Raw genomic sequence first — 13,673 nt, forward strand, 5'->3', positions numbered from 1 at the left:
ATATTGCTCAGAGAGGTGGTGGAATCTCCATCCTTGTAGTTTTTTAAGGCCCAGCTAGACAAAGCCTTAGCTGGGATGACAGATTTGGACGGTCCTGCTTTGAGCAGGGGGGTTGGACTAGATGACCTCCTGAGATCCCTTCCAACTCCAGTTTTCTATGACTTCTGTGTTTCCACGTCCATCCCTGACATGCTCTCCCTGGTATCTGCCATCATTGGTGTAGCAGGCTTACCTTTCAGAGCTTGGGTTGAGTCCCAGGCTTGAGATCCTGCTGTTTTGATTGGTGGAGCCCATCCAGAAATAAAGTCATGCTCCTTTCCTGAGGGGAGGGGGAGAAGAGCTCCCCTAGACCTGATTGAAGACTGTAAACTGTCAGGTCTGGAAGACTGCAGGGGTGGAGCCCTGGAGTGTATAAAAGCAGCTGCGTGCCCAGCATGAGGGGCAGATGTAGTGAGGGACTCAAGAAGCCAAGAAAAGCTGGGGTGCTCTCCCTCAGGAGGCAATAGGCCCAAGGTTCCTGAAGCTGCCACTGGAGGAACAGCCTTGGGAGCAATGGGAGACTGCTTGAGCTGTTGACGGCACACAGGAGTGGTGCGCGGAAACCCGGCCCTGAGAGCAGTGTGAGACTGCTCAGGCCCATCACGGTACACGGTTCAGTGCACGGAGCCAAGGCTTTGGGAGTCACAAGTGGCAGCTCGAGCCTGCAACCCCGGCAGTGCCAGCAGGCCACTCAGTGCGCAGGGCAATGCATGGGGCAAAGGCCTTGGGGCTGCAGTAAGTCGGTTCAGGCCCCATCTCTTGGCAAGCAACCAGGTCCCATAGTGTGCAGGGCAGTGCACAGGCCTGAGCCTTGGGAGCCAGGGAGCAGCGGAGGCTGCTTGGGTTAGTCACCCGGCATCATGACAGCCAGCTGGAGCCTGAAGGGCCTGGCCTATGCTAAGAGAGCCCTCAGTGCCAAGCTAGGGCACGGGGAAATGGTAGTGCTGCAGCATGAGGCCCAGCACCCAGGAGTCAGCAGCAGTGGTGCAGCAGCTGAGAGGAGCTGAGCCCTTGGTGCCCAGGGTGGGGCACAGGGTGGGGAGGACCCAGCGGCGCAGGAGAGGCCTGTAGAGGCACTCCAGCAGAGGAGACCCCATCAAGCTGTGCCCTGACCACTGCCACCTGAGGGAGCGTGAGTCATTGGACCCTTGGGTCCCTCAGGGGAAGACATTTGGGGCGGGCAAACCCAGAAAAGGGGCTGGGTGAGCCACCCCCCTGCCTAGTCAAGGCCCTAAGAGGAGGGGCTCTTGATGCTTCCCGGACACCCCCCAAGTGACCCCATTGGAAGGAGGACTATCTCTTGTCATGGATCAGGGACCATATTAAGGAATAGATGTTATTAAGATTGTTCATGTTTGTGCCTTATATTTTGTAATTGAAATGTTGTATTATGATGTTGTAAAAAGTGTTATTTAGGGTTTGACCTTGGTTATTGGTTAGTGTTCACTGTGTAAGTATATATATATGATATTTAGTTTTATGTTTATGTATATTATAACAATCAATTGTATATAGTTAAGAACTTTGGGTTTGGGCTAACTCTATAGAGGAAAGAGGGATCTGCTTGAATTTCTGGTATCTCTCTCACAGCACCCCCTCCTGCCTACCCATCCCATTCAATTGAGAATAGGGCACTCCCTTGTGTGTACCCAGGTTACATTGGTTTAGAGATGTCAAAGACTATATCCTTGGTTTTTCTATTTAGTCACTCCCAATGGATCTGTTCTCCATGAATTTATCTAATCTCTTGTTAAATCTGGTTAAATCTGCCTCTGAAACCTCCTGTGGCAACAAATTAGCAGGAGGTTAAGTACTCTACTCAATAGAAATGGATTTAAGCATGGGCTTAAATTAAACACATAGGAGCACAGGACTGGAAGGCTCCTCTTAGGCCATCTCCCCTTAGGTCATTTTTGTGGAGGGTTGTGAATACTAAAGGAGAAAGTTGCTTCTCTGAAGCTTGGAGTAATGTGTTTAGCATGGGGTAAGAAAGCAGGCACACATTTCTCCCTAGCATTTCCTGCTGGATGCCTTAGGTAGCCATCCACTCAATCTTCTGGCTTTTGTGTATCCCATTCTTAAGGGTCTAACTCTCCCCACACATTGGGTCTGTCTACATGTGAAAATAATCCAGGAGCAGTTTTCTCTAAAGTACTCTAGAGTAAGCTCTCCTGGGCACATGTCTACAAGTGCAGGGACATGGGAACAGATTTGCTGTTCCTAGCAGCAGCCAGGGGATGATGTAGATTCCCCCTGGGTTTTAGCCCAGGGGCCAGGAGACATCTTTCTCCTGGGGGGGTCTGGGACATTACTTCCTGCCACTGGAGCCCAGGCAGGGACAATACCTCCTGCCCCAGCAACAGGGAGCCCTCAGCCCCTGCTCCATGATTGTGGAGCTGGGGCTGGGAGAATCTAATCTCCAGCCCAAGTCCCATAATTGCAACACAGTCATGGGGCCCAGACTGGGAGACCATATCTCCCAGCCCAAACCCTGTGGTTGTGGGGCCCAGGCTGGGCCCCATGACCAGGGGGCTTGGGATGAGAGATATGGATCTTTCGGTCTGGGAGCTGCAACTGTGGAGCGGGGGATGGGAGATAAGGATCTCCTGGCCTTGGCCCTGCGATTGCGGAGTGGGGGTTGGGAGCTTCTTACTTCCAGGCAGGGGGACATTGTCCCTTACTACGCTCCAGTGGCGGAGTCCACCCTGGCAGCCAGCAGCTTTTGGGGGCAGGGAGCAATGTCTCAGCCCCCACCAGGAGACAGCTGTCTCTTGGCCCCATGCTCTCTGCCAGTCCCTGGGCTTGTACCCAGGGGGAGTCTAGAGCTCCCTGTAGCTGCTGCAGGGGCCAGATGCAGGGCCTCAGGGAATGCAAGCAGTCTGCTGTTAGGAGCAGCAAATCTGCTCCCACGTCCCTGCATGTGTAGACGTGTGCCCGGTACAATTTACTCTATAGTACCTTAAAGTAAACTGCTCCTGGATTATTTGCATATATAGACATGCCCAGAGTGCCCTTGTTGCCAAGAAAGCTAACAGCATACTGAGCTGTATCAGTTGGAACACTGCCAGCAGATCAAGGGAAATGATTATTCCCCTCTATTCTGCATGGATGAGGCCACATCTAGAGTACTGTGTACAGTTTTGGGGCCCTCACAACAGAAAGGCTGTGGACAAGTTGGAGAGTGTCCAGTGGAGGGCAACAAAAATGGTTAGGGGATTGGGGCACATGATTTCTTATTTAGTCTGCAGAAGAGAAGACTGAGGTGGGATTTGATAGCAGCCTTTAATTACCTGAAGGGTGGTTACAAAAAGGATGGAGCTAGACTGTTTTCAGTGGTGGCAGATGACAGGACTAAGAGCATTAGTCTCTAGTTACAGCAAGGGAAGTTTAGGTAGGATATTAGGGAAAAAATTTTGTCACTAGGAGAGTGGTGAACCACTGGGATGGGTAACCCAGAGAAGTGGTGGAATCTCCATCCTTGGAGGTTTTTAAGGCCTGACTCAACAAAGTCTTGGTTGGAATGGTCTAGTTGGGGATGGTCCTGCTTTTTGCAGGGAGTTGAACTAGATATGACCTCCTGAGGTTTCTTCCAACCAGGGTTTAAATTACACTCGGACTCTTGGGGAGGTCTGTAGGTCTGTAGTGATAGCAGCCAGAAGCTGAAAGGAGCCTCCACCAGTGGCTGAACTGCTTAGAAAGGCACAGGGCAGGCTGGGGGCTCTTGTCTCTTATAGGGGGGCTCTCATCTCTTTCGGGTAGAGTCCCCCTGAGTCCCTGCCCTGTTTTTTGAACCCTGATTCCAACCCTAATTTTCTATGATTCTATGATGTAGCATGCTCTCATATCAGAATGGTACTGCTGTATAAGCACATAGTTCCTTTGTACTCACTTTGCCACTGGGTAAATGACTTACACTGGGTTTGAGGTAGAGACAATTCAGGAAAGCCTGTAGCGCAAAGAACAATGGACAGTCCTGTAGGTTAAAGAACATGGCCTCCAACTATAAGAGGTGCTGGGAGACAAGATAGTGATGTGGTTGCAGCCCAGCATTAGATTCAGATCATCTAGGTCCAGCTCTGTCAGAAGATTTCTGCATGAGCATGGATAAATTATTTAATCTCTGTGTATCTTTGGCCCTACCAACAAGAAGAATGATTCTTCGGCAGCTGGTGGCAGCTTATCTGTGCCAGCGATCACAACCAGAGTTTTAGGAACAGGGGAGGGAAAGGCCTGGTGAGAAGAGGCTCAGTCTCCCCGGGCGTAGAAAATCATGACATTTGTGTTGAAACTACAAATATGGGTGCTGGTGAGTGTGGACAGCTAGACACAGGAGGATCCAAGCAGCTCATGGTGCATATGTGGCCTATAAAAGCACCCTTATCCATAAGGCCCTTGGCATCCATACATAAAGCCCTATTATCAGCATTGTCCTTAAACATTAGTTACAATATCTACTCCCACATTAGGCTGGGCCCAAAAAAAGGACATTCATTTCTCTGTCCCCTTTGTGCTAGGTTTCTTGGGCTCCTTAATTATACTGGCAGGATCCCTGTACCAGCTTTGTCCACTACCCTTTGAATTATGCTTCTCTCTTCATGCTTGAAGGAGGAGATACAGCAGAGATTTGGTCATTGTGATGGCCCTGGCCTTGGCCCAGGCTCTGTCAGGCTAGCTCCAGCCTGTATGCCAGAGTCTCTCACAAGGGATAATGGTGATTTGTGTAGAAGCTCATGAAATATCCAGTTTTCTGCAGGTTAAGGAGTCAATCTGTATTTCTGTTCAGCTGCATTCTGCAAATACCTGGTGATGTTAACCTGGGTCTGTGTGTATATCAGGAGGAAGCTGAATAGCACTGCCAAATCCAGAACAGACAGGGAATACATCTACACTAGTAAACCTTTAGAGCCACCACTAATGTAAAACTGCTATGGTCAGTTCAATTTATTCCATTAGCAAAGCCTCAGCTCCTTTAACTCATGTTTCCCTCTTCAGGGGTCGCCTGACTCTGCTTCTGTGGTGGAGATGTGGAGTTTAGCTTCCAGGGCTCATAGCTGAGATCTGAAAGGGCAGAACATTCATTAAAGGTTTCCACTGCTGCAAAGGAGTTTTCTTTGCAACCTAAAATAAAACTCGCTTGTAACGTGTTAGCAGAAGCAACCACAGACTTGGTTTGTGACAGGAAAAAAGCCTGCAGAGGGGGGCTAGCAGGACTGGGGAGTTTTTTTCTGATCTTAAAAAAAAGTTTCTTTCTAAAATTTTCCACCTATGCTCGCCCCCACCATGATGCCCCTCTTACTGAGCACAGGAAGTTTGCTGACCACTTAATGACAGTATATAAGTGTGGGGACAGGGGTTCAGATTATCACTTTCTCCTCTGCCGCAGGGTGAAGTATTCAGCAATGAAGCTCTACCACTTGGCTATCCTGGTCCTTTTTTGCTTTGGCATCCTCACCATGCACACAGCGAGAGGTAAGTTTTCGTCTCCATAGGAATGTAGGAATTGCTGAATGATATCAAGACTGGGGTTTGTCTAATTCAGTGTCCTTTCTCAGGGAGTGACCAATACTGGTTACTTAAGAGGAATCTGTGAAAAATTACATAATGAAATTCTCTGTTAATTGGGGGTGTTTCTTAACCTCTATCAGTTTGTGGCTGGCTTAGGCCTTGAAGCTGGGAGGACATTTTTTTCCTAGAAAATTTTATTGCTATCTAGTATTATCCTGGATGCTCCCACTCACCATGTCAATGTTTAATCTGCTGTGGCATTGAGTTCTGCAGGTCAGTTGTGCCTTGTATAAACAGCATGTTTTTCACCTAGTTTCAGTGGTATTGCCTTCCAGTATTGGTTGTGCCCTTGTTCAGAAATTAGGAAAAGGGCTTAATAATGCTAACAGCTCCTGTTTTATATTCTCTAAATTACTATATTATATCCTTATTATATACTTCAATATATATTGGATTATTACATACACCATTAGTTTATCACTTCTTATTTTTTTCCTCTCTAACCTGTCTAGTCTTACTCTTTTAATTGCTTTCTGTAAGGAAGGCTTTTCAAGCCTCTAAGAAATTTCTTTTTCCCTGTGTTTTTACTAAATCACTTTGCAAATGATTGACTGAAAAGGAAAGCTTCCAAGAATAAGTCTCACCATAGATTTACACACTGGCACTGGTGCTTTCAGTTTTGTTCTGTATTCCTTTCTTAATACAGTTTAAGGTCTAATTAAAGATTTTTTTTATGATGATAGCTGCATATTGAACATAGGTTTTATATGAGCCATCCATAATAATGCTTAGACATATTAACTACAAGCAATTTATAGAGCATGTGACATTTGTAAAAGACCACGCTTGTAGAAAAACCACGTGCACACACATGCACACAAACACATGCATGTGTGCATGTATACCAACATTCATAGTCAGACAAGCAGAAGCCCAAAAATCACACGCGCAAAGCATTTATACTCAGCCTCTTTGTGTATTATTGTAAAATGACAATAATACACAAAGAGAAGCACAGGATCACAAACACGTGGAGAGTCACAACTACATAAAAGCCAAATACAACCCATCTTCCCTTTTCTCCCACCAACAAAATAACATATCTGCAACACAGACCAACTGATGAGATAAGAGCTCCTAGTCCTTAGTATCACAGTGGTCCAGTTGGCCATCCTAAAGTCTGGGATTGGCAAAATCCCTTCTTTCCAGAAACTCTCCCCTGCCCTGTAATGTTCCCATGGGTGAAACACTGTGTAGAAGGGCAGTGCAAAGTAGGGTGGTGTTAGGATACCATGTGGCATTTTTTGTCATCTAAAAGAAGGGGATTGCAGGGTGGATAGTAAGCCTGCCATGGGAGACCAAAACAAGGTCTGAGGAAAGATGGAGGGAGGGAGCAGGTGCTTCAAAGGACTTTCTAAGGGCAAGTGAATAGAAAAAGGGAAGAGGAAAGATGTTTCCCAGAGAATATCCCTCCCATTTTAATTACATAGAATTTTAATTTAATTTAAATGGTTTGCAAGTCTTGTGCAACCTATTCTGTTCAGCTGCGACTGAAATCGACTGAAATAAAGCTGCTGTTGGGAACCTGTTCGTCAGGGCTGGCCCATAATATTTTGGGACGCCCTGATCCATGGAAAAACCCGAATTGAGGTTAATTGCAGTATAAACTCACTGAAATAAAATAGTCGGGGCCAGGCTGCATGCATGTGGGCTGTGCTGCAGAGGGCACGGGGTGGTGGCAGCACGTGCTGAGGATGCCTGGGTTCCCTTCCTGGAATTGGGGTGAGAGCAGAGCCAGGAACTCCTCCCCTGCTTGGCTAGGAAGCGGCTCTCTGCCTGCATTGAACCCTTTAAACATGGCACAGGCGGTGGGGGGCGAGCAGAACACAACCCCTTGGCTGCAGGCCCCCTGTGGCTGCAGGTTCTGCAGAATAGGACAGGCCAGCCCTGCCCTGCTGTTGGTGGTTTAACTTTGTGGCAATGAGTTTATGTGTTAGTTTTTTTTACAGAGTGTGAGGACTAGTGTGTCCAACTAAAAAGCCTTTTAAGAAGGAGAATGTAATTGTTTACATGCTGTTGAATTTGCCCAGGATGCCTACTCACAGAGAGAAGCTTGGGTTATTCATGGATCTCATATGATTAGGATTTTTGCTCTATAACTCACAAGGATGATGCATGTATGGCAGGCTTAGCTAATGCAATCCAATACATAAGCATAGAGGTACCCGAGTTGTAATTTAGCAAGCCACTTGCTGTAAAGAATCACTATTCTTTAGTACTACTGGTAATTTACCATCATTTTTTTTTCATTTTAGGGAGTGTAGGAAGTCAAATTATAAGAAGAAGTTCCTGCATAAACCTATCAACAAAGCAGCTAGACATAAGAGGGCTTGCCAATTATGAAAATCAGAACATACCAGTAAAAGCCGTTATGTAAGTATGTGGTCCAGTTTTCATCTGCTAATTCATCTAGAGAAACATTCTGCCCTCCCCATTAAGAGAAGAAAGAAAGTCAGTAAAACTGACTCAAAGCAAGCATAGGGGCTGTGTATCTGAATAAGCATGCTTACTTGAGAGCCTTTCTTCATATCTCATATGAAAGCTTCATTAGGCAATGTCAAAAAGTCTGGAGTACTGGTGCTGTAAAGCTGCATATGCAAAAATGTATCAAACAGCAAAACGTTTTTTTCTAAAAGTTAGGAAGAAATGTAAGAAAGCAAAACGTGTTTTGAGTGTCATAGACTAGTATAGCTTTGGGGGTTACCAGTCACTGCATCGGGGTGAGGTATGCAAGAAAATTTGTGGAAGGGATAGGAGTAATAAAACTCCTGTAGGAATTAGTTGGTCCTTGTGCAATAAATGTGAGGCCATATTTTCAAAGAACCTCCACATGCTGGGTGTTCTTAGCTCTTCCAGAAAGTCTAGAAGTACAGTACATGCATAGATACATATAGAAATACACAGTATTATACACCCTCCCCCCCAATCTATAAGTACAGCTGGTGTTCATTTGCTAAATTGCAGAACCAACTCGCGGCTGGGTTTAGGACATGTTACTGATGTGACCACCCCAAACTTACACCAGTAAAACTTTGTCACATCACATCTTCATCTATTCCACAAAGAAACATGTACATGTGGTCTTGTCTTGGAAACAAGAAGTTTCATGTCTGTCTGCATTTCCACTTCTTCTCCTTCAGGTTCATCACCAAGGAAGGCATCAAAATCTGTGTGGAGCCTGAACTCAAATGGGTGAAGCAAGCCATAAAATACCTAGATCAAAGACGTGTCATCAGAAGAACCACTATCAAGCCCAAGCCCAAGCCCAAACCCAAACCCAAACCCAAGCCATCTAACTAAATGGAGATGCCACTGAAACCATAAGCAACTGCTTGTAACTCCTACTTGGTAACTGATAATAAAGTCTCTGAACTAACACGGGCTGATCAGAACCTTCCTCTATTCATTTTCATTCTGCAGCTGGACTCTTCTACATTGTTCTCAGATTTATTTACTGCAAAGTATGTTCATTATTTATGATTGTGTGTGAGCAGTTTTCTCCTAGCAGGGTGGGCTATGGACTGCCCTTTAATATGCTGACAGGGTTTCTGTCAAAGACCGATGACAGAAGTCTTTATTTATAAGAGGGAAGGAAAACATGCAGGGTGTTGCCTGTCTATGGAACTCATTGCTGAAATAGGTTACAGGAGCTGACATTGGGGCCCTATTTGAAAAATGTGCTGCATAATATAGTGATAGAAAAACTACTTAAGCTATAAGTAAGCAAAGTAAGTTTCAGCCCACCAGCTGCTAATTGCAATGTGCAGGATACAATTGTTTGCCTTTCTATTCCTCTTTGTAACATACTGTGATGATGTATCTGGGTCTGATTCTCCTCTCACTTTCTAACAGTGCAAATATATTGGGTTGGGTTGATTTCCGAGGTGAATTGCACTAAATGTGCACTTATTCAGAGTATTTCTATATAGATTTATGATGAGGAAGGATCTAGCCTACCAACTTCTGTGAAGTTACTGCTGATTTACACTGGTCTGAGATACATCTGAGATGAGCACTTTGTTTTTATCTTTGCTTTTTTATGCAGCATTAAAATTTAAGCAATGACTGTATTTTATTTCAATCCTGTATAGCAAATTCTCAAGCCCAAACTAATGTAGAGGCTGGTGCAATGGAAATAGTTATATTCTCTGTAAATGTTAATTTCATTTTAAAATGGATTAAGTCTAATAATTCATGGACTTTTTGAACATTAATAAAAATCTTGTAAACCTTCAGTCAGATGGTCTGTTTGTTTATTTATGACCTGGTTGGAGATCCTACAAAAGGACGTTGCCATTCTAACACAAATCCATGATCTTAATGTCACACAAGGAAAAACTACCTTTGCAGAAAAATGTGGCAACACCTCCAAATTCTTATAGTCTTAGAAAGTTATGCACACAATCTGTAGAACCCCATGTTATGGAAATAGTATCACATCATGGCTGAAAACCAAGATGGACAGATCCTTCCCTCCTTTTTCTACAGAAAGCCTTCAGCCCTAGTTTCATTCTTCATCATTCTCTGCATCGTCCAAATGAGAGAATAACATAAATTTTTGATCAGCTCAGACAGCAGATCAGAAAGTCAAGCTGCTGTCCATATATGAAAAAGTGAGTTGACCACTTCTATGTACCATTGCAGGTTAGAGCCAACATTTCTGTTTTGTACCTGTTTAAAACAGCTGCAGCTGTCCTCTGTTCTCCATTAGAGGCACCAATTTTGAGCATGCTAGAAAATTGATGCTACAATAAGCTTGGTAATAAAAGTCTTGTTGGCAGAGTGGAAGGCTGAGGGCAGAAGATTCAGGAAGCCTGGCTGCCTATAGTATGCTTCATTCAATGCCAAAACTGCCAGGCAGTCCTCTCTCTAAGGACCCTTATTCCTCTCCCATTACAAGCACTGGAAAGGCTTCCTGTTCAGCACAAGTGTGATACACAACCTGAAACTAGGTGACCCTCCCAGAAACATCCACAAGGCAAAATGACCTCAGATCTACAGCAAAACCAAATCACTGCTGCTGTGTGGAGTGATACAGGGCTACAACACACTCAAACTCTGTGTCCTCGTTTGCCCTCCTATAAAATTAAGATTATCCTACATACCTACCTTGACAAGGTCGTTTGAGAGCCTCTGAAGGAAAATGTCGAAGGCCAAAGTGGTTATCTATTATGAACCCCCTGGGTGCACATGGCAACGCAGGCAAAAATAAGTTGCAACTGGACATGTGGAAAGAGGAGTGAAAACAGGTGAAAGGCCTGGTATAAACAGTGATTAAGACTAAGTGAAGTGAGGCAGTCCTGGGAGATTAATTACTGACCACCAGGAGCTGAGTTGCACCAGTAACATCACGCTAGCATTAATTTCCAAAAAACGTAAATGTAAGTGCCATTAAGGATGAGCAGGGCCTGCCTGCCTGTAAGTGCCATTAAGGATGAGCAAGGAGTCCTGAGTACAAAAGAAGAGGAAGCTTGAGGCTGCAGCAAGGGGAAGAGAGAGCAGCGTGCACGTGGAACCTGGTCAGCCTGCACAGAGGAGCACGCAGTGGAGCTGGAGATCTCACTGACTTGGTCTGCCAGGACTGTGGACTGAAGGAGTTGGACTCCCACTTGGAGGCAGCTGCAGACTACTCTTTGAGCACTCTAAGGACTAAAGGCTTGTTTGGGGACACTTTCAGAGGTATGGGGAGGAAATTAAAGTGCTAAGAATGCTACCACAGCATTGATGTTTCTTTACCTTTTGACTGTTCCCTCCTTTTGGCTTGTTGGCTAAGGAACCTGTGATTTTCTATGTAAAACTGGGAATTCACTTTTATTTTTCCTGCTAGTTTCTGGGGCAGCAGGATTGGCATAATGGGTATGAAACAGAAAGGGTGGCTCTAACCTGCAGTGCTGCATAGGGATGATCTGACCTGTTTTCTTATCTGGACAACAGGTTCATGTTTAGACTTGCTGTCAGGGATGTTCAAAAATACATGTTGTTTTGTCTCCTGGACTATGTGACAGCAGAAAAGGAGATGCTGGGGCTGAAAGGTTTTTGCAGAGTTAGATAAGATGAAGCTGCCAGGGCCTGGATTTCAGGCTTGATGATGATGTGATATTATCTCCAGAATGTGGGGAATCTAAGGATGTAAAATTTTGGATACATAAGTATCCTAGGCTGTAAGCATTTGGAAGTTTTTCTACATCCTTCTGGAAAGGAAATATTTCCTGATGTGGCATTAGGACTTTCGACTTGTGTTAGAATGGAGACATTCTCTCCTATGCAGTCCAACAAGGTCAAGTATAAGCAAACAAATAGACCATTTGACTGAAGGTTTACAAGAGTTTTATTAATGTACAAAAAGCTTTACATTTATTACATTCAGGCAATTATTATTTAAATATACTTCACTTTTAAACAGAATATAACCAGTTCCAGTGCACAAGGCTCTGAATTAATTTGGTACATAAAAGTGACCTCAAGTACAACCAATGCTCGCGTGCTGATGCTTCGCAAGAAAGTAAAAATAAATGCATGTCTCAGTTCCATCTCAGACTGGTGTAAATGAGCAGTAATTTCAATGACGATGACAGACCTGATCCTTCAACAGTGTAAATCTCTATAAATAACATGGATATCATGATTTATAACAGTGCAAATCAAAGGAGAGAAGCCTCCTTCTCATGTAAAGTGAGAGGAGAATGGGAACAAACTAGTTAATCTTGCAACATTGTATGGGAGAGTAGAAGGGCTGAAAATTGCACCCCACATATTGCACTTATCAAAGGATGTCTTTGCTTATTTATACTGTAAGTAGCTTTTCATTACTATGATATTATCCAGTATGTTTTTACAAATCCCACAGACTGGCAACATCCAGGGTCTTTTCCTTTCCTCTTATGAATAAATAAATTTGCCAGCAGTCCTTGATGGAAACCTTGTTATGATATTAAGGTAGTTGCCTGGCGCTTGGGATTGGATTTTGTGGTGGGTCTTCTGGTGACACCTTTTTTATCCAAGTATTTCATGGCATCCTTCACCTATTTGAGATCAGGCTTCACACAGATCTTGTTGCCTGTTTTGGTGATGAACCTGAAGGGGAAGAAAAGGAAAGGCAGAGAGACATGAGACTTCTTGTCTCCAAACCTCAGACCACATGTGCATGTTTCTGTGTGGAATAGGTGAGGATGTGATGTGCTGAAAAGGTTTTACTGGTGTAAGTTTGAGCGGTCACATTAGTCATGAGTTGTAAAAACCAGCTATGTGTTGGTTCTGCAGTTTAGTGAATGGACTCCAGCTTTACACGTAGATTGGGGTGTGTGTATAAGTAATGTGAATTCCTATATGTGCCTATGCATGTGCTGCACTTCTAGACTTTCCAGAAGAGCAAAGTATGCCCAGCATGAGGAGCTTTTTTGAAAATACAGCCCCACATTTATTGCACAGGGACCAAATCTAATTTGTGTTTAATATAGTCTCATGAGATTGAGAGACTGATCACATCTTTTCAGACAGTGATTCTTAAGTAGGAAGCCGTGAGACCCTTTTAAGGCTGCTGGGGATGCCAACATGTACATGATTCACAAGATAGATCTGGAGATGTCAAACAGGAATCCATAGTGTTAAAACCATTCTGACCTGTTGTGTTATCTCTGAGTTTTTACAACAGATCCATTGCTTTCATGGTTTTCTCTAGTCAAAATGAAGAAAAACTAAGAGCTCGCACTTTTGAGGGTGCCTCAAGTTTAACAAGGGGTGTCTCAAGTCTAAAAAGGTTGATAATGACTGCTCTTTAGGAGCCATCATTACTTCCAGCTCTTCCACAAACCTCTTGTGCACATCACAGCCCAGTTCACTGGAGTACTTACCAGCAATACCTCAGGCTACTCTAGTCCATAGCACTATGGCAGGGCACTGTGGGTGCCGGCCACTTTACGGCCTGAAGCTGGCAGCAGCCGGCAGGTGCCTGATGAGGGCAGCCATTTTGAACCGAGGGCTGCCCACATAAACTGGGCAGTTCTGCTGCTGGTCAGGCAACAGCACTGCTTGGCTAGAGGGCTGCACATATCATTTGGAGGTAAGGGAGG

At 44.6% G+C, this 13,673-nt stretch overlaps 1 protein-coding gene across 2 annotated transcripts in view; it reads left to right on the top strand.

Moving 5' to 3' along the window:
• Window positions 1–8,982, top strand: part of LOC102562887 (lymphotactin) — a 39,059-nt gene extending 30,077 nt beyond the window's left edge. The window contains exons 2-4 of one of the 2 annotated variants that reach the window (XM_059720455.1): window positions 5,423–5,508; window positions 7,860–7,977; window positions 8,745–8,982. In XM_059720455.1, coding sequence (XP_059576438.1) covers window positions 5,439–5,508; window positions 7,860–7,977; window positions 8,745–8,904 — 348 coding nt within the window. In that variant the 5' untranslated portion in view covers window positions 5,423–5,438 and the 3' untranslated portion in view covers window positions 8,905–8,982. Of the gene's footprint in view, window positions 1–3,835; window positions 5,509–7,859; window positions 7,978–8,744 lie in introns of those variants that run through there. The other variant, XM_006268527.4, reaches the window with a different exon arrangement.
• Window positions 8,983–13,673: the final 4,691 nt, after the last annotated feature.

Source organism: Alligator mississippiensis, chromosome 1 (assembly GCF_030867095.1).
Source record: "Alligator mississippiensis isolate rAllMis1 chromosome 1, rAllMis1, whole genome shotgun sequence".
Lineage (NCBI taxonomy): Eukaryota > Metazoa > Chordata > Crocodylia > Alligatoridae > Alligator > Alligator mississippiensis.